At 37.4% G+C, this 23350-nt stretch overlaps 1 protein-coding gene across 2 annotated transcripts in view; it reads left to right on the forward strand.

Moving 5' to 3' along the window:
- ENPP3 (ectonucleotide pyrophosphatase/phosphodiesterase 3) overlaps positions 1-23350 on the forward strand; it is a 75717-nt gene that overhangs the window by 35879 nt on the left and 16488 nt on the right. For both annotated transcript variants that reach the window (XM_058735288.1, XM_058735290.1), the window contains 9 exons: positions 3476-3584; positions 4644-4772; positions 5527-5558; positions 8142-8269; positions 13518-13584; positions 16190-16277; positions 17823-18001; positions 19498-19549; positions 20892-21046. In XM_058735288.1, coding sequence (XP_058591271.1) covers positions 3476-3584; positions 4644-4772; positions 5527-5558; positions 8142-8269; positions 13518-13584; positions 16190-16277; positions 17823-18001; positions 19498-19549; positions 20892-21046 — 939 coding nt within the window. The remainder of the gene's footprint in view (positions 1-3475; positions 3585-4643; positions 4773-5526; positions 5559-8141; positions 8270-13517; positions 13585-16189; positions 16278-17822; positions 18002-19497; positions 19550-20891; positions 21047-23350) is intronic.

Raw genomic sequence — 23350 nt, forward strand, 5'->3', positions numbered from 1 at the left:
TCGAACTCACTAACTGACCTGAGCTCAAGATCTTGACCTGAGCCAAAGTTGGACGCTTAACCAACTGAGGCACCCCAGAAACTTCTTGATACCAAATTTGTTTCAATGATTCTCTAGTATTGAAGTTGAATTAGGCACAGAATGTCCTGATGGGTCTTGAATAACCTTAAGTAATGTTCTAATACTTTAACAAGTTTCACCTGTTAACTCATGATTGAAAAACAAGTTATTACATGTTAGATGGAAAGAAAAGTTAGGAAGAAAAATTCAATTTGGAAAGAAAATTGAAATTAAGAACAGATCGACTTAATTCTTGATAATGCTCATGTACATGGTAGAATGATTCTACAGCACTGAGGACCTCCACTTTTGAGAAAGTGTCATAGACTCTGGGTCTAAAGTTCTCTCTTGTCTAGTAAAAGAGCAGGATGCAGGATTGAAAGTGAGAGATGGCTAATGTCCGGGAAAAGACAAGAGCCCAGAATAAGGGTCCTTGCCCTGTATTTATTCAGATCATAAGGCTTACAAAAGTGATGGGTGTGTACAAAGAGACAAAGAAACTGGGAACGTTAGCTTGGGGACGTGAGGGAAAAGGGGGTTTTTGAAGACATACAGTGTTTGGGGTTTGGGTCAATATAAAACAAAATCTGTGTGCTGGGCAGTCGGGAGTAAGGTTGGTTACGGGGGACAGGAGGCAGCACCTCTGTTTATCTTTGCCAGCCTAGGGGATGAGACAGATAGGGGAAATAACCTCAGGGTTAATAAGGCATCTTTTCTTTTGTTAGCCAGCTCCACTCTGGGCTGCTTTGCCTGCAGCACAGGGGTCCAAAGTCCAGTTCGCCAATTTACCTAACCTGGCCCTATCCTCCTGTGAAAGCAGCTTTTCTGCATAGTACTTCGAGCCTGAATATCTTATCTTGCTTATTTCATACACCTATGTATTGGGCACCTTTGTGCCATTTCTATTTCAGGCCTTTGCCTCTCCCTCTCTATTTTGGGGGCTCTGCACCCCCTCTCTACTTTGGGGTGCATTTGCACCCCCTATTCTTGGGGTGCCAATCTGGTTTACCCAAACTCGGGTGTGAGCATTTCATGACTTTGTATTTCTTTATGCCTTGTCAACCCATTGGTGTAAACCCGGGGGATTCCTAAGCTTATCCCCCACAAGAAAGCGTGTGGAGGTAGAATACACAGGAAGGATGTTGTACCTATTGAAAAGCCCACTATGTTAATGTTGCATAGAGCTTCCTACTAGCAGGATCCTCTGCAGTCTTGAATTTCATTTTACAAAAGGGAATGTTTGGATCCAAAAAGCAACTGTTTATTGAGGGTCTTAGCATTGAACTCATTTTATCAGTATTGATTTTACTGTTTCCACAATATCCACTGTGAAAGTGAAGGATCATGATTCCATGTGAAACAAGCAAGGTTTTCTACCCAGACTTGGTTTACCCCAAAGCTGCAGACATTTCTATTCCTATTTATTATCTTACCACCCCCCAAAATGCTCACTTGTGGTCTGTCACAGGGATTTCTCTTCTTTCCTTTGTCTGGGCTAGAGTAAGGGGCTGGCATCTAGTCATTTTACATTCAGCAATATGTGCCATCTGTGGAGTGGATACTGTGTGAAAAACCCTATGCTTGGAAAGCGTGTGGTGAGTTAGGTTGCCCGGTTCCTTCCCTGCAGGAACTCACACTCTTCTTGGGAGGCAGACATACGCACAGATGATTTCAAATCTGTGGAGAGTCCAATGGTAACAGATGCCAGGGTGCTGGGAGAGGACAGAGAAGGGGCTATTACTGCAGTTGGGAGGAGTGAGTAGGGTGACTGTGAAAAGGGACATAATTATGCCATGACAATGGGCGGGAACCATAACTCATGCTCGTAAACCAGAGTGCATGGTCACCGTAAGAATGAGAGTCAGGAAAGTTATCTCCGAGTTGATGGATTTTAGCAGTAGATAGAGCTGGTTTGAAGTCAATTCTGTTCTATCCCTTGTTAACTGTAGGACCATAAACATGTTATTTAAAATTTTTAAGCCTCAAGTTTCCTGGTATTTCCAACTGGAAATTCCAGATGGTGGAAATAGCACCAACCATGCATGTTTGCCATGACAATTTCATGAGATAATGTACTAAAGCTCTTAATAATTAGCTTGTAAAATTCCTTCTCAAAAAATAAAAAAAGCGATAATTTTTATAATAGTACTATAAGAGATTACACATTTTCCCCCAATCCATTTGCTATTACAGTTTCCTCTTCACTGAAACAAATAATGAATAGTTAGTCAATTAAAAGTTATTCATTTAAGGGACACCTGGGTGGCTCAGTCAGTTAAGCATCTGACTCTTGATCTCGGTTCAGGTCATGATCTCACAGTTTGTGGGATTGAGCCCCATATCAGGCTCCCTGCTTGGGATTCTTTCTCTCCCCCTCTCTTTGCCCCTTCCCTGCTCATTCTCTCTCCCTCTCTCTCTCAAACTAAATAAACTTTAAAAAAAGTTACACACTTAAAATAGTTTAATGTACTATGCTGATAAGGTGTAGAAAATTTTAAAACACAAAAGAATATAAGCAATAAAATAAAAATGAACTCCAATTCACTATACAGAGACAACCATTGTTAATATTCCCTTGATATATTTCTTTTTTGTTTTCTGTGCATGTGTGTTTACTAAGGAGTGCTAAATATATTTAAACGTGAAAGGATTATGAAATATCTGTGGGTACATACAGTTTAGTTTTAATATTTTATGTTTAGCATTGTATTTATGAGCAGTTCCCCATGCCATGGTTTTTTAAAATACATTTTGAAATGTTTGTAAGCATGTGTGGCATATTTATTTTTATATTGAAATTGAAATTTATTGAAATTTTATATTTTAAATTGAAATTAGAAATGAATGAATGAATGAATAATAAATAAATAAATAAATAGATAGATAAATAAATAAATAAAGTAATGAATAGTCCTAGGTGTAAATAGCCATTTGTACTATAAGTGTTTATGAGGACAAATTTCCAGAAATAGAATTGTTAGGTTATAGGGTAGGTCCTTTTTTTAACGCTCTGGTTAGGCATTGTCACATAATCCCTCAGCACCCAAATAACCATGTGGACTTCTATAGAAGTGTCTATGGACTCCCCTCTCCAGCATTGGGTATTATGATGAAAGCCTTTGCAGCTGAATATTTGTTGAGGCAGAACATTTTTCTCAGATACTAATTGGACAGTAGTCTATATTCCTTTGTGGAAAACATGGTTTACTTTTTTTTATTTGCTTATAGAAATTCAGGGAATTGATATTTGGTAAATGTGGTAGCACAGTGCTGGGCTCTGATGTCCTATTTCAAAATCCAGAAATTTCAGAGAAGGAAATGTGTTCAGTTTTTACTCACTCCCTTGGATAATGATTTCATGAATTAAATTTTAATTTATGAAGACAGTCTTAACTCCATTTTTTTTCCCCCTTAGGTAATTCAAGCCTTACAGTTGGTAGATAAGACTTTTGGAATGTTGATGGAAGGCCTAAAACAGCGGAACTTAGACAATTGTGTCAATATAATCCTTTTGGCCGACCATGGTACGCTTTTTTTTTTTTAATATTATTTTATCATTGATGATATCTTCTCACTTCAAGGAGCATGCAAAAAGGATAGTGATATTTTAAAGTCTATACTTCTAGACCTAAAGGTTCTCGAACAAGCAAAGAATACGTTTTGTGGTAGGCTGTGATGAATAGAATACTAAAACTAAAATTTCTACTTTAATTATTTTAACATTCATTATGAAAATCCATCCTTATACTTACTTTTTTGTGAAAATGGAGGTCATAGTACTTAACAGAGATATGGTTGGGTTGTTAGTCAACCAAATATTTTTTGAGTGCCTACTCAATGTCAAGTACTTTCCTAGATATGGTGTGTTTGGAGGTATGTAAAGCAGAAATAGGCCTTTTCTAGATGGGGTGACACTTTCTACATTAGTCAAGCTAAGCTCCAAAGGCTTTGAAGGAACCAGTCAAGGAAGAGAGGAGAAAAAGGACCATGTCTACAGAACTCTTGTTTTTATTTTAGGACATCAAGATAATGAGAAACAGAGTAATTTATTTAAAAATGTCTGAAATGTTTTCTTAACACATTGACCTATTGTTTTAAAATTAAAGGGAACCATTTTAATGTGCATTTTGATAAAAGATACTATAAAACATGAAATAAATTTATAAATAAATATGAAAATAAAAATTTAAGGGCAGTCTGAAGAATCTACAAATAGAAGAAGTTTTAACTACCAAATCTTTTTTTTAAGCACATGCTACTTATATAAAGTTAAATAATACACCTAAGATCTAATGAGCTTTCTACAGAGGATTTTCTTCTTTGAAATTAATTGATTTATGTTGAACAAATGATCTGTTTATAATTCTTGTTTATTCTTCTCTGATCAATGCGACCCTTCTCCTCCACTGCCAGGATTTTTAAGATCTGCCATTTAGAGTGAAATAATAGGTTAAATTAATATAGATTCTCAGTGAAACTTAGTTTGAGATCTGCCACATAAAATATCTCTGATTTGACATCATGAAAGACAACTAATTGTTACCATCTATATGCATTCAGTGGATTTTTTTTTTTTAATTCAGGAATGGATAAGACTTACTGTGACAAGATGGAATATATGACTAATTATTTTCATCGAATAAACTTCTACATGTATGAAGGGCCTTCCCCTCGTATCAGGGCTCGTAATATACCTCAGGACTTTTACACTTGTAAGTACGAAGACACCCATGTGAAAAAAGGGGTAAAATTGAAAGTGTGTAACCATAATTTCCTGATTCTGAGGATACAGGGATTGCCAGGCCCCCTCTTCTGTCTTCTTGGGAAGACCACACAGAAGCAAATAAGAAATCCCTGTCCTTGTTTAAATATCATCAGCCTATAAAGTCTATGGTAATATCAAATATCGTTAGGTAAAAGTATACTCTACTTAACTATATTAATATGAATAAAATATTAATTAATACAATCAAACATTACTATTAATAAAACATTGATATTTCCATGTAATTATTAGGTTATAATTAAAACATCAATTAAACATTAATATTACAAAAATATTAATATATTCTACTTAATCGTTAGGTTAAAATATATTCTACTTATACGTTAAATTCTAAAATAATTCTTTGCTGAAAATAATTTCCTATTTAGGGACACCTGGGTGGCTCTGTCTGTTATGTGTCTGACTCTTGATCTTGGCTCAGGTCATGATCTCAGTTTGTGAGATGGAGCCTGGAGCTTGGGATTTTTCTCTCTCCTCTCTCTGCCCCTCCCTGGCTCATGCTCCCTTTCTCTCTCTCTCTCTCTCTCTCTCTCTCTCTCTCTCAAAAAAAAATCAATAAATTTTAAAAGAATTTCTTATTAATTTTACTAGGTCATAGTCATTAATAAATGTATGTGTGAAATTCATCTGATATGTTCACATTTGTAATGTGGTTTATTTATTTTTTTCTTTTGAAACAGTTAATTCTGAAGAAATTGTTAGGAACCTCAGTGTAAGTATACAGTGTCCTAATACATATATCTAAGTTAATATAATGTCCTTAAAATCTGGATTTGAGGAAATTTATGTTCCATATTTCTGAGTCCAATCCACTTGAAATTTATTTCTTAAACCCTCCGTTGATAGTATTTTACCTGCAGATCAGCTGCTTTTGTCTTAGGTGTTTTCATTTACAGTCGCTACCACTAGAGATTAGTTTGTGACAACAGTGGCCCTGACTCCTGGCTTTTACTGAGTGGGTTGCTGTCCCATTCAAAAGGGCCATGCCAGTCACATGTGTTGTGTGACTTAACATAAGAAAATAGTGAATCATGAACTCTTACACATCTTTTCATAGAGGTCAGAAAAATCATCTCTTTACCCTCTAAGTCTAATTCCAACTTCTTTTGACTGGTTCCCACATTCCAGGTTGTGAGTAAACTTAGTGGGGCAAATTCGAGATACAGATCTTAAAGCAAACTGGACTTTTCAAAGTAGAATTCCCTACTCCTAGAGAGACCTGAAATGTTCTTGCATGTAGTTTTAATACTTCTGTATTCAAGGTATACTCACAAGCATATTATCTATTATATGGAATTCATGAGTTTATCATTGCTTGGGGTGGAGCTATGTTTATTTAAGTATGTAGGTCGTGTGCAATTATAGAAGAAAACTGTCAGGATGAACTGGGAATGATTGAAGGTAAGAAAACACCGCATGAAGAATGTTACTGTCACCTAGGACCCACTGCAAGTCTGATGCAGAAATGACCATTAGAACAGCAATTCTTTAGAGTGTTAATCACTTCTTTTTTCTCTTATACTTTGATATTTTGGTCTTGAGTAAACATGGTGGACAATGTCTCCCTCTGCTGGCGAAGGGCATACAGGCAGTGTGTTCATGCTGATTGGATGGGTACTTCAGAATTTTCAACAGATGGACTCTCTAAAACCACATATTGTTGTCCTTTTCCCCATCACCTCACGAGCCATAAAGCAGAAGCCCTGTTGCTGAGGAAGGGAAAATCTCTAATAATCCTGTAGTGGAGGAGGATTGGATACCACGGGCTTTGGAAACCATTAATGGTATCGCAAATAAAGACTGGGCCTAGAGCTATAGAACCCCGAAGAAATGGACCATCATTTCCTGAATAGTCCATTATTCCCAGGAAATTTTCCATGTGGGGGTACAGTATTCCCAGTAGGCCTGTTTTGAGCTTATATTGGACAAACGTAATCAAACATGAACGGATGACTCTTTAAGTTCAACAGCATTCTGGTTGCATGACAGACAATGGCATCCTTGTTCTTAGATAAAATGAGCACAGTCTTCCCAACTCTAGGGTCTTCATCCTAAATTCTCAAATGCAAAGTATAACCCCGTCCTGCTTCGGAAATTGGCAGTGTGCCTCCACTTTCCTCTGGATTTACTCTGGCTACACACCAGCTAGGAAAGTGTGACTTGTCAGATGATCTGTGGTCCTCAAGGGCACATTCTAGTTCTTTGTATGTTTGAAGAAGCTTCATAACCAACTGCTGCCATCATGTACTTGCCTGGATGTTACAAAAATATTGACTTCAACAGGAAGTAATGATAAATTAAAAAGAAAAAGAAGCCCGGTAGAGATACCAAAATAAGCAAAGAAAAACTGGCCGAAATATCTGTGCAATAAATAATTTCTCTTCCCCTTTTCATTCTGTTACTCTCCTTGCTCTATTGTTTTTTTTTTTTTTTTCAATTTCATAGTATCTTTTTTCTTCTTACGTAAATTGAGCCCAAAACAGCAGTGACACAGACTTAAAATATTTGTGTGATTATCAAGGCTTAAAATAAATAAAATGAGAAAGTAGAAAAAAATTATTTTCCCATATGCGTACCTGTATTTTTTTCCTCTTGTTTCTCAAAAAAAGTTCACGAGGGAGAAAAAATTCCTTTGTAGTTCTGTTTCTCATTTCCTCACTTCTTTTTTTAGATGACTGAGTTGCATCTTTACACAGTTTTGAAATATGCCGTCTAGTTACAGCAGTAATTATGAAAGACAAAATTTCACTCCAGTTTGTGAGAAATCCATGAATCGTTCACAAATAAGGAGCCTGTACTAGGTTTTGACTTGACTTGAGAATTAAGCAAATGTAGGTTATTTCAAGGGTAAATTGAATCAACTGTAAAAGGATTTTGGTGCAATTAAACTGGTTTTTAAAATTTTTACTGATATCTACTAATGTGTTATATAATATGCATACATAATTTAAATTCAAAAATTGTAATTGCCACTTGAAATCTAGACATATCTATTGTCTGTCAAAAAAGGAGGGGAGGGTTATGGTGGCTAAAGATATAAAAACTTAGAACATCAGACACCAAATCATAATTTAAATCATATTTTAATTGCAATTTAAGTATTGTTGCAACAATAAAAGCAACCTAATTGGGGAATTTGGCCACACTGAGAATAGGGTTAATAGCCTTATTTTATTAGCCATGCTTAAATCTTCTTACTTTTTAAAGAGCGCTTAATTGTCTAAGCAAATGAAATTGTTAAATTAGCCTGCATATTTTATAACTTACACAAACAAATAATCTACCTATCATTTAGTGCCGAAAACCTGATCAGCATTTCAAACCCTATTTGACTCCTGATTTGCCAAAACGACTACACTTTGCTAAAAATGTCAGAATTGACAAAGTTCATCTTTTGGTGGACCGACAGTGGCTGGCTGTGAGGTTTGTGCATCTATTTACTTTTTTCATAATACTTTTAACCACCATCTTTCATTATAAATTGCCTTAATTTTACTGGTCTATTATGATCATGCAACTTTTCCTGAGCATTGGTATTTCCTTGACTTTTTTCAATATGTATTTTTTTTAAGTTTATTTCTCTTGAGAGAGAGAGTGAGCGTTCGGTGCACTTGAGCAGGGGAGGGGCAGAGAGAAAGGGAGAGAGAGAATCCCAAGCAGGCTCCACACTGCCAGCGCAGAGCTCAACCTGGGGCTTGCTTGATCTCACGAACAGCGAGACCATGCCCTCAGCTGAAATCAAGACTCAGACGCTCAACCAACTGAGCCATCCAGGTGCCTCAATCCTTGACTTTCTATATGCTACCTAGCATTTCTGCATTTGAAATATCAGGGGCCAATCTTAGCATCGTAATCCTCACAATATAGATGCACAGAAGGGAGAGGGTTAGCACTGTTGATTGGCCGTTCCAGAAACCACAAGTACCAGCACATTCTTAACCCCCAGTTAGATCTTTTTTCAGGTAGTTGACAGGATGTAAAGATGACATCAGTTGTCTTCCAGGTTGGCAGTAAGTAATTGATTAGATAGGTCATCGAAATCTTTGTCATCTTTGTGGTTTTTAGGAAAGAGCACATTTGTGGCTAAGCTAACCAATTAGGTGAACATTTTTTTTTTCTAGTTCTAATTCATGTTGATTGTTGAGCATCTGCAAGTTACAATTGCATTTAGGGAAGATAAAAACCATTCTGGATCGCTTCATCCCAAGATAACCAATGAATTCGTTGGTTTCACAAAATTTTATTGATGCTTGTTATTGTGTATGCCAGGCTTTGTTCCAGGCATTTGGGATACAGACAGGATTCCTGCCTTCCTTGTCAAATGAAGAAGACTGGTAATAAGCCAGAAAACCAAAAAATATACACTTTCTGATAGTTTAGCTAATATTTCCTTTTTTTTTTTTTTTTTGTATTTTATTCCAGTGTTTTTTTTTTTTTTTTTTTTTTTTCCCCCTGTGCATAAGTGGTTTTAAATGGAATCAGGATCACATTGTTTTCTGGCCTTATTTGCATGCTACGTCATGTCGGGGGATACAGAGGACAATGGGATTACAGATACTGGAAGATATATTTAATAAAGAGGAGACAAAAAAGATGAGGGAGTTGGGAGAGCCTGTTCTGTGAGGTAACCAGGAAACCCAAGCAATACACCGATAGGCCAGAGAGTGTGCATGTTCACACCTGGCCACTAGATGGCACTGGCCTCTCTTCTTGGGATAAGAAGTTTCATAACCCTTTGTGAAGGTCCTTGGCTATATGCTGTGTGGCTCAACATAGCATTCTCCAGGAGATTTTAAAAGACTAAGCTTTACTTATATTAAGTATATCGGGTTTTAAATAATGTATGCGGGTAATATGTAAGCAAATATAGTCCCAAATGTGGGTATATTCTCCAAATACTTACTGTTGAGAGTATGAGATCAAAGAAGTTAGGAGGCCACTGGTACAAAACAAGAAAGTGCCCATCCATCCTATAACATGCCCTGTGGGTTATAGAAGGAGAGTCCAGCTGCCAGGGTACCTCTGGGTATTACATAACACCCAGTCTCAAATTATGAGCTTTTTATATTTAATAGCTAGCAGTGAGATGTAAAAAGAGCAGCAGGCTGAGTTCCAGACCCGCCTCCACGCCTAGCTTGGGGGAAATGTAAACAAATTAATGTCTTGGGGCTTCATTTTCATCATCTGTAACACAAGATGAGCCTGGTTTTATTATTCTCTTGATGTTAAAGGAAACCGACTTACCTCAAAAGAAATGTTGATTATAGCCCTAACCAGAGCAACCAAGTTCTCATCTGGTTAAATCACTCTACCTCCAATTCGTAACACATGAGCGTCAGGCTACCTAGTTTCTATGGCAAAGTATGTTGTCTTTAGTTATAGTGTCAAATGTTTGATAACTAGATTGTATTCCCTTCCCAGAGTTATAGCAAACTTTGTCATTTAGTACAACCTATCATCATCATCATCACTATCCTCATTTTGCCTAAAACGTGTTGGATTTCACTAATTTGGGGAAACCCAATTATTTGAAACTACAGCTGAAGTATTGCCCCCTTAGAGAACATGAATAATAGCTTTTTATTTTATGATCAGAAAGTGACAAATACTTTCCAGGCACGTTTCTACGAAATGGGGATAGACCGAGTCCTCACCCTAAGGATCTTTGCCCAAGCAGGGAGGAAGACAACAATTATAATCAGGTATAACAATGGCCACACTAGGATCACCACAAATGTGCTCTTTCCTAAACAATAAGAGTGATTACACAGACTAGATGTGGATGTCACAGAACATCCAGAGGATGCTTCCTGGTAGGTGTGATTCCTGCTCTGGGCTTTGAAAATTAAGGATGAGATCGGCTAAATGACGTCACATACAACAGGTCTGCCCCAGGCCGTTGGGCAGTCTGTGCGTTGTACAGAGGCACTCAGCCAAGAACATGAGAGGCAGTGGAAAAGTAACCCTTGCTCAGCTCACTGAGCCCTGATGGGGGGCCTGTCTGCAGGAGGCCATGGACCACTTTTCTTTTGCTGGAAGGCATCCATATTCTTGCCAAGCCTTGAGTACTGCCAGCCTGTGTCTTCTCAGGGGTGCTTCTTTCTCTAAATATTCTGCCCAGAGCAATGGGGCACCTTTTTAAAGCCAGCAGCTGCTCTGGGGTCAAGGGAGGGTCTGCAGGCAGACAGGCTAGATGCCCTCGATTGCACTGGTTCTGTGTTGCCAGAGCACCAGGTAAATGAAGCCACTCTCCGCCTGACAGACCTTACCTGTCATGACTGAAAAGTGTGACTTTGCCTAGGAAGAAAATAGACCATTGGTAGATACAAGGTGGCTGCAGGTGAATATGTGGTTGTGTGGATTTGCATTTCTGAGAGCTCACAGTGTTCAATGTGATTAGGTGTGTGTGCATGTGTGTGTGTGTGTGTGTGTGTTTTATGTGGGAAGATTCTGAAGTTCAGAGTCAGGATAACCAATTAGGAACTTCATGCAGGTCAGAAGTAATAAGGGTCTAGTTTAGAATGGTGGCAGAGTAGGAAAGCAAGGGAAGATGTGAAAGGACTACACAGGCAGATAGTTGGCAACTGCCTGGAGGGGCGGGGGGCGGTCAGGAAAGAAGTCTTACTCGTCTCCCTTCTGTGTCATTACCCGACTGTGGCAGAGACACTGGCCTTGATTTTGACTTTATGAATTAGACATGGAGAAGATAAAAGAGAGTTTGTTCCAGAAGATTTCACATGGTACTTGGAAGTTGAGCTAAATCATGACAGATAAAATCAACTCATCTTTTCCAAATGCCAGCTTCCATTTTTCCATATGGATTTCCAGAGCCAAATTAATGGCTGGAGAGCATAAACATGAGCAATTAGAAGAGCAAATTTGTAACATTTTCACTTGAGAAGAGAAAATAGAGCTTCTTCAAACACTAATTTTTATCTTTTACTTCTGAATAAAGCTTTGCAATATTGACTAAAGTTTTCTGATTGAGTTGGGTTAGGAGTTGAAAATATTATAAAAAGAGATATTTCTGAAAATAGAGAGATATAGAACAGACCAAATTTCAGAGAATTTTACCAATGACTTGGTTCTAAAGACCTTTTTGTTCTTTCATTAATGAATACTCTAGCCTCCCACACAGAATTTAAAACTGAATTATCCCCAAATGGTTACGGTAATCTTTTTTTAATGTTTATTTATTTATTTTTGAGAGAGAGAGAGAGAGAGAGAGAGAGAGCACAATCAGGGGAGGGGAAGAGAGAGAGGGAGACACAGAATCCGAAGCAGGTTCTGACAGCTCAGAGCCTAACATGGGGCTTGAACCCACGAATGGGCAGATCATGACCTGAGCCGAAGTTGGACACCCAGCTGACTGAGCCACCCAGGCACCCCTAGTTCCAGTAATCTTGAAGGAAGCAAATATGTATGCAAGAAGGATAAAAATATTTTTAAGACAACTCTTACCTTAAGCCCCACATTTTATTGGAATTAACTAAGGTAATGAGCTGGCATCTTAGGGTAATTGAATTTAAACACCTTATAAATAGCACTCCCTTTCTTTCCCCATCCAGCTAGTAAGTAAGTACTTAGCCTCTCCTTTCTTCCCTCTATTGGGTAGTGTTGAGTGTAGCTGAGTGTAGCCTGCTCAGTGTGATGATTTATTTTTTATTTTGTGATTTGTTTTTAATTAAGCTGAGACTCAGTTATGAATGTTTTAGAAGCTGATCTTTTAGGACACTAAATTAAAGTCCTGCCTACAACATAAAAACAAAAACATTGTGTGTGTGTGTGTGTTTTCCCTGAGGAGTGGGAGGTAGGGGGTGGGAAAGCAAATGAGACAAATCTCTTAGGGAATAAGAGTCTCTTTTTCCATTAGAGACCTAATTTGAACCAGTATGGCATTGTTGTTTAAAAAAAAAAAATCTAGGTTTATTTATTGCCAGTTTAGACTGCTAAAATTGCTCAATTCAAATACTAAAATAGGAGAAGGTGGGTAAAAGGCAAATTAAATTTGAAAAGTCATTCAAGTAACAGAACACAACAGCCTATAGAAGAAAAGCCCAAAAGTTAGAAATAAATTCTAAATTTACAAGAATATACTAGCTTCTTCTTACCGAGTGTTATAATGAACTTTCCTTCAGTATTCTTTATACTTTTACATTATTTCCCTACCTATCTCTACTGTAGAATAGGAATCAATATTTTTCCCAGTTTCAAAGACATATTTCTAAAGCACTGAAATGCTTAAAGTAGTATATTAATTAAACTATTCTTAACCACACAGACATTAATGTGTAAAGATACAGATAAGCTTGAAGACAATTTTTTACATTTTTAAATTAATAAATAGATTTTTATTGACATATAGCTGACATGAAGTTATATTCATTTTTTTTTAACCTATGCCTTTGTTATTATCTTGTCAATGTCTAAGAGTCAAAGGCTTTTGAATTCTACTTCTGGTTCTGGAATTCTCCTTCCTGCTACCATTCTGCTACCATTCTGTTTGTTCCTCTGTGGTTATGAACTTGAGCATGAAAATATATTTATGCTGTTGTTGACAGAAAATTTACCTATATAAAAGCATAAGCTGCATAAAAATCCATTAAAGGTCAGTTTACAATAAGGTCTCATATTAATGTATTAATTGCAATGTAATATCATTTCTTTAAAGGAGTAAAGCATATTCATCCTGTGGAGGAGGCAACCACGGTTATAACAATGAGTTTAAGAGCATGGAGGTAACTTACTGCTTTATTTTATTTTTTTTAACAAATATTTATTGAGCACCTACTTTGTCACAGGCAGTCTTTAGGGCCCTTGAATACACCTGTGAACAACACAGATAAGGATCCCTGCCCTCATGAAGCTTTCATTCTAACAGAGGGATATAGACAATTGGCATAATAAGGAAATATATTATTTGGTATGTTAGGGGATAAATGCCATGGGAAATAAAGGTGACACAGAGTAGGTGGAAATTGGGCATGTCCCAGGGTACCATGGGGGCAGTATGCAACTTTACGTAAGGTGGAGAGGGTAAGATTCATTGAGATGACATTTGAACAGAGACTTGAAGAAGGTGAAAGAATCAGCCTTTCAAATGTTCAGGGGATAGGTGTATCCAACAGAGGAAACAGCCAAGTACAAAGGCCCAAAGGTAGGATTGTGCCTGACGCGTTGGGGGCAGGAGAGCCTTCATCGGCTATTGGAAGGATGTAAGACTGTGTGGCTGATTGGAGAAGAAGGAGTGAAGGTTCAGTTGGGCATGTTAAGTTGAAAATATTTATCAGACATGTAAGTAGAGATGCTTTATAGGCACCTAAAGGGAATCTACCCAGAAATAAACAAAAAATTGAGTTTTAGGTATATCAATTATTTAAAAGATACGCAGCTAGACAAGATCCTTAGAAAGTGAGTACAGGTAGAGAGGAAGACCAAGTCCTGAGCTCTAAACACTTCTACTTGAAGAGGTTGAAAGACACCTAGAAGTATAGCCAGTGAGCAAAGAAGAAAACCTGGAGCGGAGTATGTCCTGGAAGCCCAGGGAAGAGACTATTTGGAAGAGTCCATGAGAGAAGTGTAGCTGATATGCCCACATAGGTAAACTTCATGATTTTCTGCAACCTCATTATCTTTTTAAAAAATTTATTTCTTTAAATTCAAGTTAGCTAACATGCAGTGGAGTCTTGGCTTCAGGAGTAGAACCCAGCGATCCATCTCTTACATACAACAGCCAGTGCTCATCCCAGCAAGTGCCTCCTTAATACCCATCACCCATTTAGCCCATCCCTCTACCCACCTCTCCTCCAGCAACCCTCGGTTTGTTCTCTGTATTTAATAGTCTCTTATGTTTGCCCCTCTCTCTGTTTTTATCTTATGTTTTCCTTCTCTTCCCCTATGTTCATCTTAGTATGCTTCTTAAATTCAGGTGAGTGAAATCATGTTATTTGTCTTTGTCTGACTGACTTATTTCGCTTAGCATAATTTCCTCTAGTTCCATCCACACTGTTGCAAATGGCAAGATTTCATTCTTTTTCATCGCCAAGGAGTCTTATTCCACATCTTCTTTATCCATTTGTCAGTCAGTGGACATTTGGACTCTTTCCATACTTTGGCTATCGTTGATAGTGCTGCTATAAACATTGCGTGTGCCCCTTCAAATCGGCATTTTTGTATCCTTTGGATAAACACCTACTAGTACAATTGCTGGGTTGTAGGGTAGCTCTATTTTTAATTTTTTGAGGAACCTCAATACTGTTCTTCAGCGTGCCTGCACCAGCTTGCATTCCCATTAGCGGTGCAAAAGTGTTCCCCTTTCTCCACATCTTCGCCAACATCTGTTATTTCCTGAATTGTTAATTTTAGCCATTCTAACAGGCAACCTCATTGTCTTTCCTATTTCCTGTGTGTGTGTGTGTGTGTGTGTGAATAACACACACACACACACACACACACAAACACACACACACACACATTCCTTCTCAAATAAAGAAAATGTGTTGGGCCCATTATGAATATACTGCCTTTTAACATTGCTGTGATGCATTATATCCCCTTGTAAACATTTGAAAAGTCTCTAGAGACAGAGTGCCTTTCTATCAAATAGAGTACTATTTGATAATTAAGTTAATTGCTAGAAAGAAAACCTATGTCTCCATTTATTTGCTGACTATCTTGGAAAAAAAGGATATATATGTTTTTATAGTCCTATTACCAAAAAATAATTATGTTTGACACTTTTCTTCTAGTTATTTGCAATCTGAAAGAATTAGATTGTTATGAATAACATAATTAACTTAACATTAATTATTTAAATATAAATAAAAAGTATTTAGAATTCTTCATCCGAAAGGTAAAGGGGAGATATATTTGAGAAATCGGTGGGTTAGTCTAAGCTGTGAAAAAACTTTAGTGTTTAGAAACTTCAGCATGTTTTGGTCATGTATTAACATATTTGAACAATGATATGAAAAGACAACCAAAAGAATTCCTGATGTTATATTATGAATTTGTAATTTATACTGTCCAGATATTGTAGAATTGTGCTGACATTGATTGTCCATTGTTGCTTGTTTTCTCCTCGTCTGTTGACACGCAAGGTGCTGTGGAATCAGGTACATTTAGAAAAAAATAAATACAATATGCATTATATTTGATTGGGATTTGTGGAATCCCAGTCACGGGTGGAAGTGACATACAAGTCATTTTCAAATCTGAAAAGAAATCCTTATAATAGCAGGAGACACAGCTAGGAGAGCTGTGACAGAAGGCAATTGTGTCTCTTCCACCATTTGTTTTTGAGTTTAGATGGCATCTAGTAACAGTAGGACTGTCATCACCTAGGCTATCTTTTTGGCACATGGACCCAGTTTTAAAGAGAAGACTGAAATTGAACCATTCGAAAATATTGAAGTCTATAACCTAATATGTGGTGAGTATATCTATATAAATTTAACATCAAAATGTGGATGTACTTTTAAAAATACATATTTTGAAATTGGCAATAAATTGAATCCCAGAGGGGGCTGCTCTGCACTAAGAAGACAGAAAGTAGAAAAGATAAGAATGAATCACCATTCTGAATTATTCAGCCATAGTAGTTTATGAAATTATTGTTTCTGATTGCTGGTAATGACAAAGATTAGATCTCAGGAGATGAGCCTTTCTATCAGTTAGTTACTACTTGAAAACTTAATAAAACTTAGGTGAGTAAAATCACATTTCCAACTTTTCACAGTAGGAAAAGAACCCCTAAAACACAAGTATTTTCTTGTAATTACAGAGAAAAAGCTTCTGGCATAAAAGGATGATAGAAATCCTATTTGTATAGCTGCTTATTATACTCAGCGTTAAAAAAAAAGCCTTAAATAATTAGAGTTTTAGGGGATTTCCCCTACCTTTATGCCTACATGCTTACTTCAAACCATTGTATTAACAAATCGTTTAGGCAAGGTAATGGGTAAGTTGCAATTTCACCTTGAGCTTTAGAATTCTGACATAAATATCCTCACCATTGTCACTCTTAATCTTGCCAAAGGCGTGTGGTGATTGAATATGACTTAGAAACCAAAGAGTATCCATTTGAAAATACTGTGTTGTAGCCTTAACAACTTTGATTCTTGGTTCCCCAGCTGGATGTGTGGTCAGAGGTGCTGGTCCTTTGTGGGGAAGCTTAGAAGGAACCAGATAGGATTTAAGTTCTGGAAGAGATCTATTAGGCGGTATTCAGCAGGAGCCACTTAAAAGGCTATGTCCATAAAATATTTGTATATTGTATTGTTATAGAACAAAATAGAAAAAGTTATCTAAATATTAAGCAAAATCTATGAGTTTAACTTTTTAAAGGTATCTGTCCTTAGAGAAGTTTCATATAACTAAGTAAATATACTACCAATAAGATTGTAAATTATTTAACTTCTTCAAAATTGTTTTTTGATAAAACTATAGCTTTTAATGCTAGAAAGACCACGATATGCTTAAAGAACAAAGTGATCCTTTAAGCAATAATACTTTTCTCTAGAGGAGCAGACACAGTTCCTGAAAATTCCTATAGCTCTTACAGCAATGGTCCCCATTCTCTAGAAAGAGGAGGTGGTGAAACCATGGGGCAAGAGTCAGTAAACCCAATGGTACATGCAGTCCAAGACTGTTTTACGGCAGAATTTATTTATTTATCTATTTATTTATTAATTAATTATTTATTTTTTTGGAGAGCACAAGCTGGCAAGGGGCAGACAGAGGGGGACAGAGGATCTGAAGCGGGCTGTCAGCCTGACAGCACAGAGCCCGATGTGGGGCTCGAACTCACAAATCACGAGATCATGACCTGAGCCGAAGTCAGATGCTCAATCGACTGAGCCACCCAGGTGCCCCTTACTGTGGAATTTATTAATGGAAATTTTGTTTTCTTCCATCTCCTAGACAGATATTGTTGCCTTTTAATTTAAAACTACTTTGAACTTATTTTTAAAAACAGACCTTCTACGCATTCAACCAGCACCAAATAATGGCACCCATGGTAGTTTAAACCATCTTCTGAAGGTCCCTTTTTATGAGCCATCCCATGCAGAGGAAGTGTCGAAGTTTTCTGTTTGTGGCTTTACTGTCCCACTGCCCACAGATACTCTCCATTGTTCATGCCCTGTGCTACAAAGCGTAAGTAATAACTTCATATATTCATAAGAATATAAAGGGGCAAACTAATTTCCATAACCAGGGTTATCGTCAGGGTAGCTGACAACCAGGTTTGTGTTCTAGTTAGGATCTTTACTAAGTAAATGTATGTGGTTTCTCTGAACCTTGTCTGGGGATGAGAGATGCATTGTAAATTAAGTACGTGACTATGCTTTGTAAATTGGAAAGCACTATTTGGAAATTATTAATTCCCTTGTGAGCTAAGTGTCCTTAACCATTCAAAATAGAATCTTGGAGCTCTTTTTTATTTCCTTGGTAAACCATCCCTCTTACAGCTACAAGACCTCTTACAGGTCTTTTTAGTGCATCAGGCACTTGGCTGAGTTCAGGAGCTTGACTTCAGATCCCAGGAGATTGTCAGTAAGGTGAGATTCCAGTGCTAGGAACCCCCACCCCCACCCCAAAAAGGCAAGGAGTCAGAACAGGAGCTCAAAATGCAAGTTCTCCTTGTGAGAACTAGAGCACATGGATGGGGCTTGGGGTTTCAGAATGGAATCAGAGCCCAGTTATCAGGAATCCATCAAGTTAAAACCAATGTCAACGTGCCTTTGACGCCAAGTTCAAAATGTCGTTGTAGAGTTCAATAAGCACGGGCTGCCTCCGCCAAGAATTATTCCTTATAACCAGGAGTCAGCAAAGACTTGACCTTCTATAATCCTCCAAATACCATTACACCACACAGATCAAAAAGTATATAGATAGATGCCAACCAAAAGAGGCTTTAAAGGGTAAAAGTCCAGTCAAGCTTCCCAATAAAAATCAAATCCACAGTCAAGATCAAAGTATGGATGCGGGTTTCTTACCTACAGACAACTTTGATGGAAGTGCCATTTAAAATAATGGTAATAATAATAAACATCACAATGTGGGTGTTTTAGTCTACATTTTAGGAACAAAGAAGGGTCAGAGAAGTCAGGTGAATTGTCCCAGGTCATGGATGTTTGGTCTACCTCCGGACTGCCAGCTTCCAAATTATTCTCTGTGAAGAATGCCCTTTGCTATTCAGAGTGTGGTCACAGGATTCAACATCTGCCTCACTTGCAAGCTGCTCAGAGATCTAGAATCTCAGGCCCCACTGAGCTCAGGTTTTCTAATCAGAATCTGCATTTTAACAAGACCCTCAAGTGAGTTGTACTCCTATTAAAGCCCTAGAAGCCCAGAGATGTTGTTATTTCAGTTTAGCAGTTGATTCTAGCTGTGGTCAAAATGCTTTGCCCCAACATCAATTGCATCTTTGCAAACTCCCACACAAAGTCTTTTAAGGAGTAATAGTATCTCTGTATTTCTGAGTAAGTGGCAGAATTGGAATTTAAACTCAAGTTAGTCTGGCTTCTTTGTTGAGTAGTAAAATATTCATGTGATTACTGCAATCCTGATCAGGAAATAATCCTGATCACCTTTTACAACATGTGTTATCACTTTGACTTACTTTCTCCCTTCCCCGCCTTGTTTTACAGAATGCTGCTTTAGAACATGTGAATCTAATGCTAAATCTCTCCCAAAATGAAAGTAAGTCAGTAGAAAACATGTCAAGTCTTTGATGTTTAGGCCCAACAAAACACAATATTGCCTTTTTGGGGGTTCTTTAAAATAAACTCACAGAGGCTTTTGAACATAAAGATCGAACTGCCAATATATAGGAGGGGGAAAAAAACAGAACTAGATCTGGTAAGATCAGTTGCAAGCCTGGGTAGTTATAGTGGTTCCAGGAACACAACAAATTCCTTGAAATGGTTGTGCCTTCTCTACGGTCCCCTGTTCCCTTTCTTAGATGTGAACAGGGTTCACTGCCTGGGTTGGACTCCTACCTCTACTGCTTCTTGGCTGTGTAACCTGAGCCAAATCACTTAACGTCTCTGTGCCTCTGTCTACTCATCTATAATAATGGTACCCACCTCATGTGGTTGTAAAGACTGAAGGAATTAATCCATGGAAAGAATTTAGAACAGTGCCTGGCCTGTAGCGACATTATTATTATCCGTTATCTTTAAAGTATTCTTGTGTTAAACTCATTGGGCTTGTTTCATCATTTATAAAATGGGGATACCGTCTTTATAGAGTTTTTATGAAGATTAAATGAGTTAATCTATGTGCGCACTTAAAATAGTGCCTGACGCACAGTAAAAGTTCAGTCAATGTCTTGGTTGGTTGAAAATCTTTTTATAATCTATTGAGTGTTATTCCATGGCATGAATACCTTGCAGGTTTTTAAAGTATCAATAATTGATGGAGTTTTAGAATATACTAACAGGCAAATAAAAATAAATACATTAGGACATACTTTTCTTTATAAAATTGCAACATTGTTCCTATGATAATTATTAATGTAGGTCATCTTTGTTACAAAGTATGTCCTTTTGGTTTTGAGGTTTTCCCTCTTCAAATATGCCCTGTGAGCTGTTAGCTGCTTGGCTAAATAACTTATCTAAGCCCTAGTTTTGTAATATATAGAGTGGAATAATAACACTTCAGAGTTGTAAGAATTAAGAGGTTAAGTATGTAAAATATTTATGAGAGTAACTGGCATATAATAAACCACCAGAGAATGATGGTTTTTTAAAAGTTTTTATTTATTTATTTTGAGAGAGAGTGAGAGAGAGCAAGTTGGGGAGGGGCAGAGAGAGAGGGAGAGAGTGAGAATCCCCACCAGGCTCTGTGCTGTCAGCATAGAGAGCCCATGCAGGGCTCGAACCCACATGAAGGGAGATCATGAACGGAGATCATGAATGGAGCTGAAACTAAGAGTCAGACACTTAACCAACTAAGCCACCCAGGCACCCTGAGAATGATAGCGCTACACATAGAAGCATTTGCTAATTTTACAACCATTTTTATGTTATTGTCATTTTAGTAACAGCCACAGAGAAACTAAATGTGCCATTTGGGAGGCCCAGGGTCATGCAGAAGAACAAGGAGCACTGTCTTCTCTATCACAGGGAATATGTCAGTGGATTTGGAAAAGCTATCAGGATGCCCATGTGGAGCTCATATACAGTACTCAAGCCAGTAAGTTTCTCTGTCCATTGATCCCCAAAGACTGGGGGAAAAAAACATTTGTAGCTCTCTAATATTCTAAGAATTGAATTTTGATTTTCAGTAGAGATCCCAAAGTGAGTTTGTCTTGTAAGACAATAGCCCAGATATTGTTTAAAGGTATTTATAGGTGCTGTATGGATGCAAAAGAGGAACACACTGAGTTTTGCCTGGAGAAATTAGAAGGTGCTTACAGGCCAATTGGTAAGGCAGGTAGGAAAGATTTCAAAAAGAAGCAACAGGAAGTACAGAGACACACCGTTTATTTTGTATATCCTACGTACACAGTGGGTGCACCTGGAAGGTGATGGTAACTAGATTATAAAGGGCTTTATATTTATTTGATTATTTAACAAATACCTTACTATCTGCTGTGTATATTATGGCAGGCACAAGGAACACAATGTGAATAAAAAGTAATCCTTCCCTGAAGGATGCAGTATTCTAATAAGTCAGGCTGGACTTACATGTATAGATGTCCCTTGTCATAGAGCTCTCCAGACTGAAGTTGAGAATCCAGCTGTTTATATTCTCTTCCTTTTTCACTGTCTGGAAAACACCTTTTGGGTAAGTGACCCTGGGACATGTGGCTAGCAAAATAAAGAAAATGTCAGATCTCTAACTCACACCATACACAAAATTAAATTGCTGGTAGATTTATAGACTTAAACGTGAACAGCAAATCTGTTTTCCTTTGCGTATATCCTTATGACCTTGGGATAGAAAAGGATTTCTTAGGATCCAAGAATAAAAAAAAATTATTAATTTGCCCATATTAACATTAATGTGTGACAAAAAGACAAAGTTATGGATGAGACAATATATTTGCATTGCATATAAGAAACAAGAGATGGGTAGTGTCCAGAATGGCAATTAGGATCTAGAATAGCTAATAAATTTCTTCCAATAAACAAGAGAACAAGAGAATGATAAACTTCTTAGTTAATAAATGGACAAAGACTATGAGCCATGCAATTGAACTTCATTAGCGATCAGGGAAATGTAAATGAAAGCAAAAATCAGTCTGCCAAAAACCAGTCAAAACCCCCTTCAGGGCATGGATGGTCCTGTTTAACGTATCCGCACAATAGAGCTGCCCTGTCAATACTTCCTGAATGACTGTGTTGGTCAGATTAATCCCAACCATTATTTTTAAAGGCTTTAGGACAATGCAGTACTTTCAACCAGCAGGGTAAATAAATAATCAGGAAGCTGTTTTGTAAAGAAAATCTTGATATCTTAGATCCAAAGATTCTGATGACAAACGTCAACCTATACTGTTCTTCCTAAGGGTACAGATATTCCACCCCTTTTAATGGCAAGGAAGTGATTGGTTTATTTACTTATCTTCTGTTCCAATTTAAGATTTCTGGAGAAAAATAAGCATATTTTCCCACTATTAATTGAAGCTTTGTGTGTTCTGAACACCAGCTCTGCTGCTGACAATGGTTTAATTGTGGTCAGTGGTAGGAGAGCCCTGATATTTCCCAATGTGGGCAAATATTTTACCAACAGTTACCTGAGTTCATGTGTATGGTTAATGGCAACATCACTTTCCTAATATACAACATGGTGTTTGTGATTTTCTTCAACATACTGTGGAACAACAATATGAAGTTGTTTATTCCTTGAAATAATTTCTATTTGTTTTTGTTTTTGAGAAGGGCAGTATATTTAAGGCCAGTCTTATTATTCAGTTCTCTATTTTGAAAAGTCCAGGTTATCAGGGACTCTGTGGAGTTAAGGGGAATGTTGATGTTTTTAATACTTTCCCCTGCTGTCTTGCATTCCTGAATTTATATGAGCTTTAGCGGAAATCAGAGGCAGAGAGATTTTAAGTGGGCTCAGACCAGGCGTTTAGTACAATTCTTTTTTGTTATTGTTTTAAAACTGGCTTCATTGTTACCAAAAGTTCCTGCCCTTTCACTGATCCCACAGACCTACTTGTATATTTCTCCCTCCATGTGACAGGATGGAATTCTAGCAATTTTCTGCTTTCTAATTCAGAAATTACTCTGTTAGTATGTTGTGGTTCAAGAAAATTACATACAAGGATGTTTTGAGATTCACATAAAAATGTTGTAAATCAGCCCTGTGTTTGAAAAAAAAAAAATCATACTTTAAATAAGCACTTTTTGGAGCATGGGCCCAATTGGCTTGTGCCTTTAAGTTTTATGGAGCTTTTGTTTTTCTGTGGTTTTGGTGGGTTTTCTAATTTTTGTTGTTGTTATTATCTCAGAAGAGTTCTGGAGAAGTAGCTGTGATTTGAAATCATGG

Source organism: Neofelis nebulosa, chromosome 6 (assembly GCF_028018385.1).
Source record: "Neofelis nebulosa isolate mNeoNeb1 chromosome 6, mNeoNeb1.pri, whole genome shotgun sequence".
Taxonomy (NCBI): domain Eukaryota; kingdom Metazoa; phylum Chordata; class Mammalia; order Carnivora; family Felidae; genus Neofelis; species Neofelis nebulosa.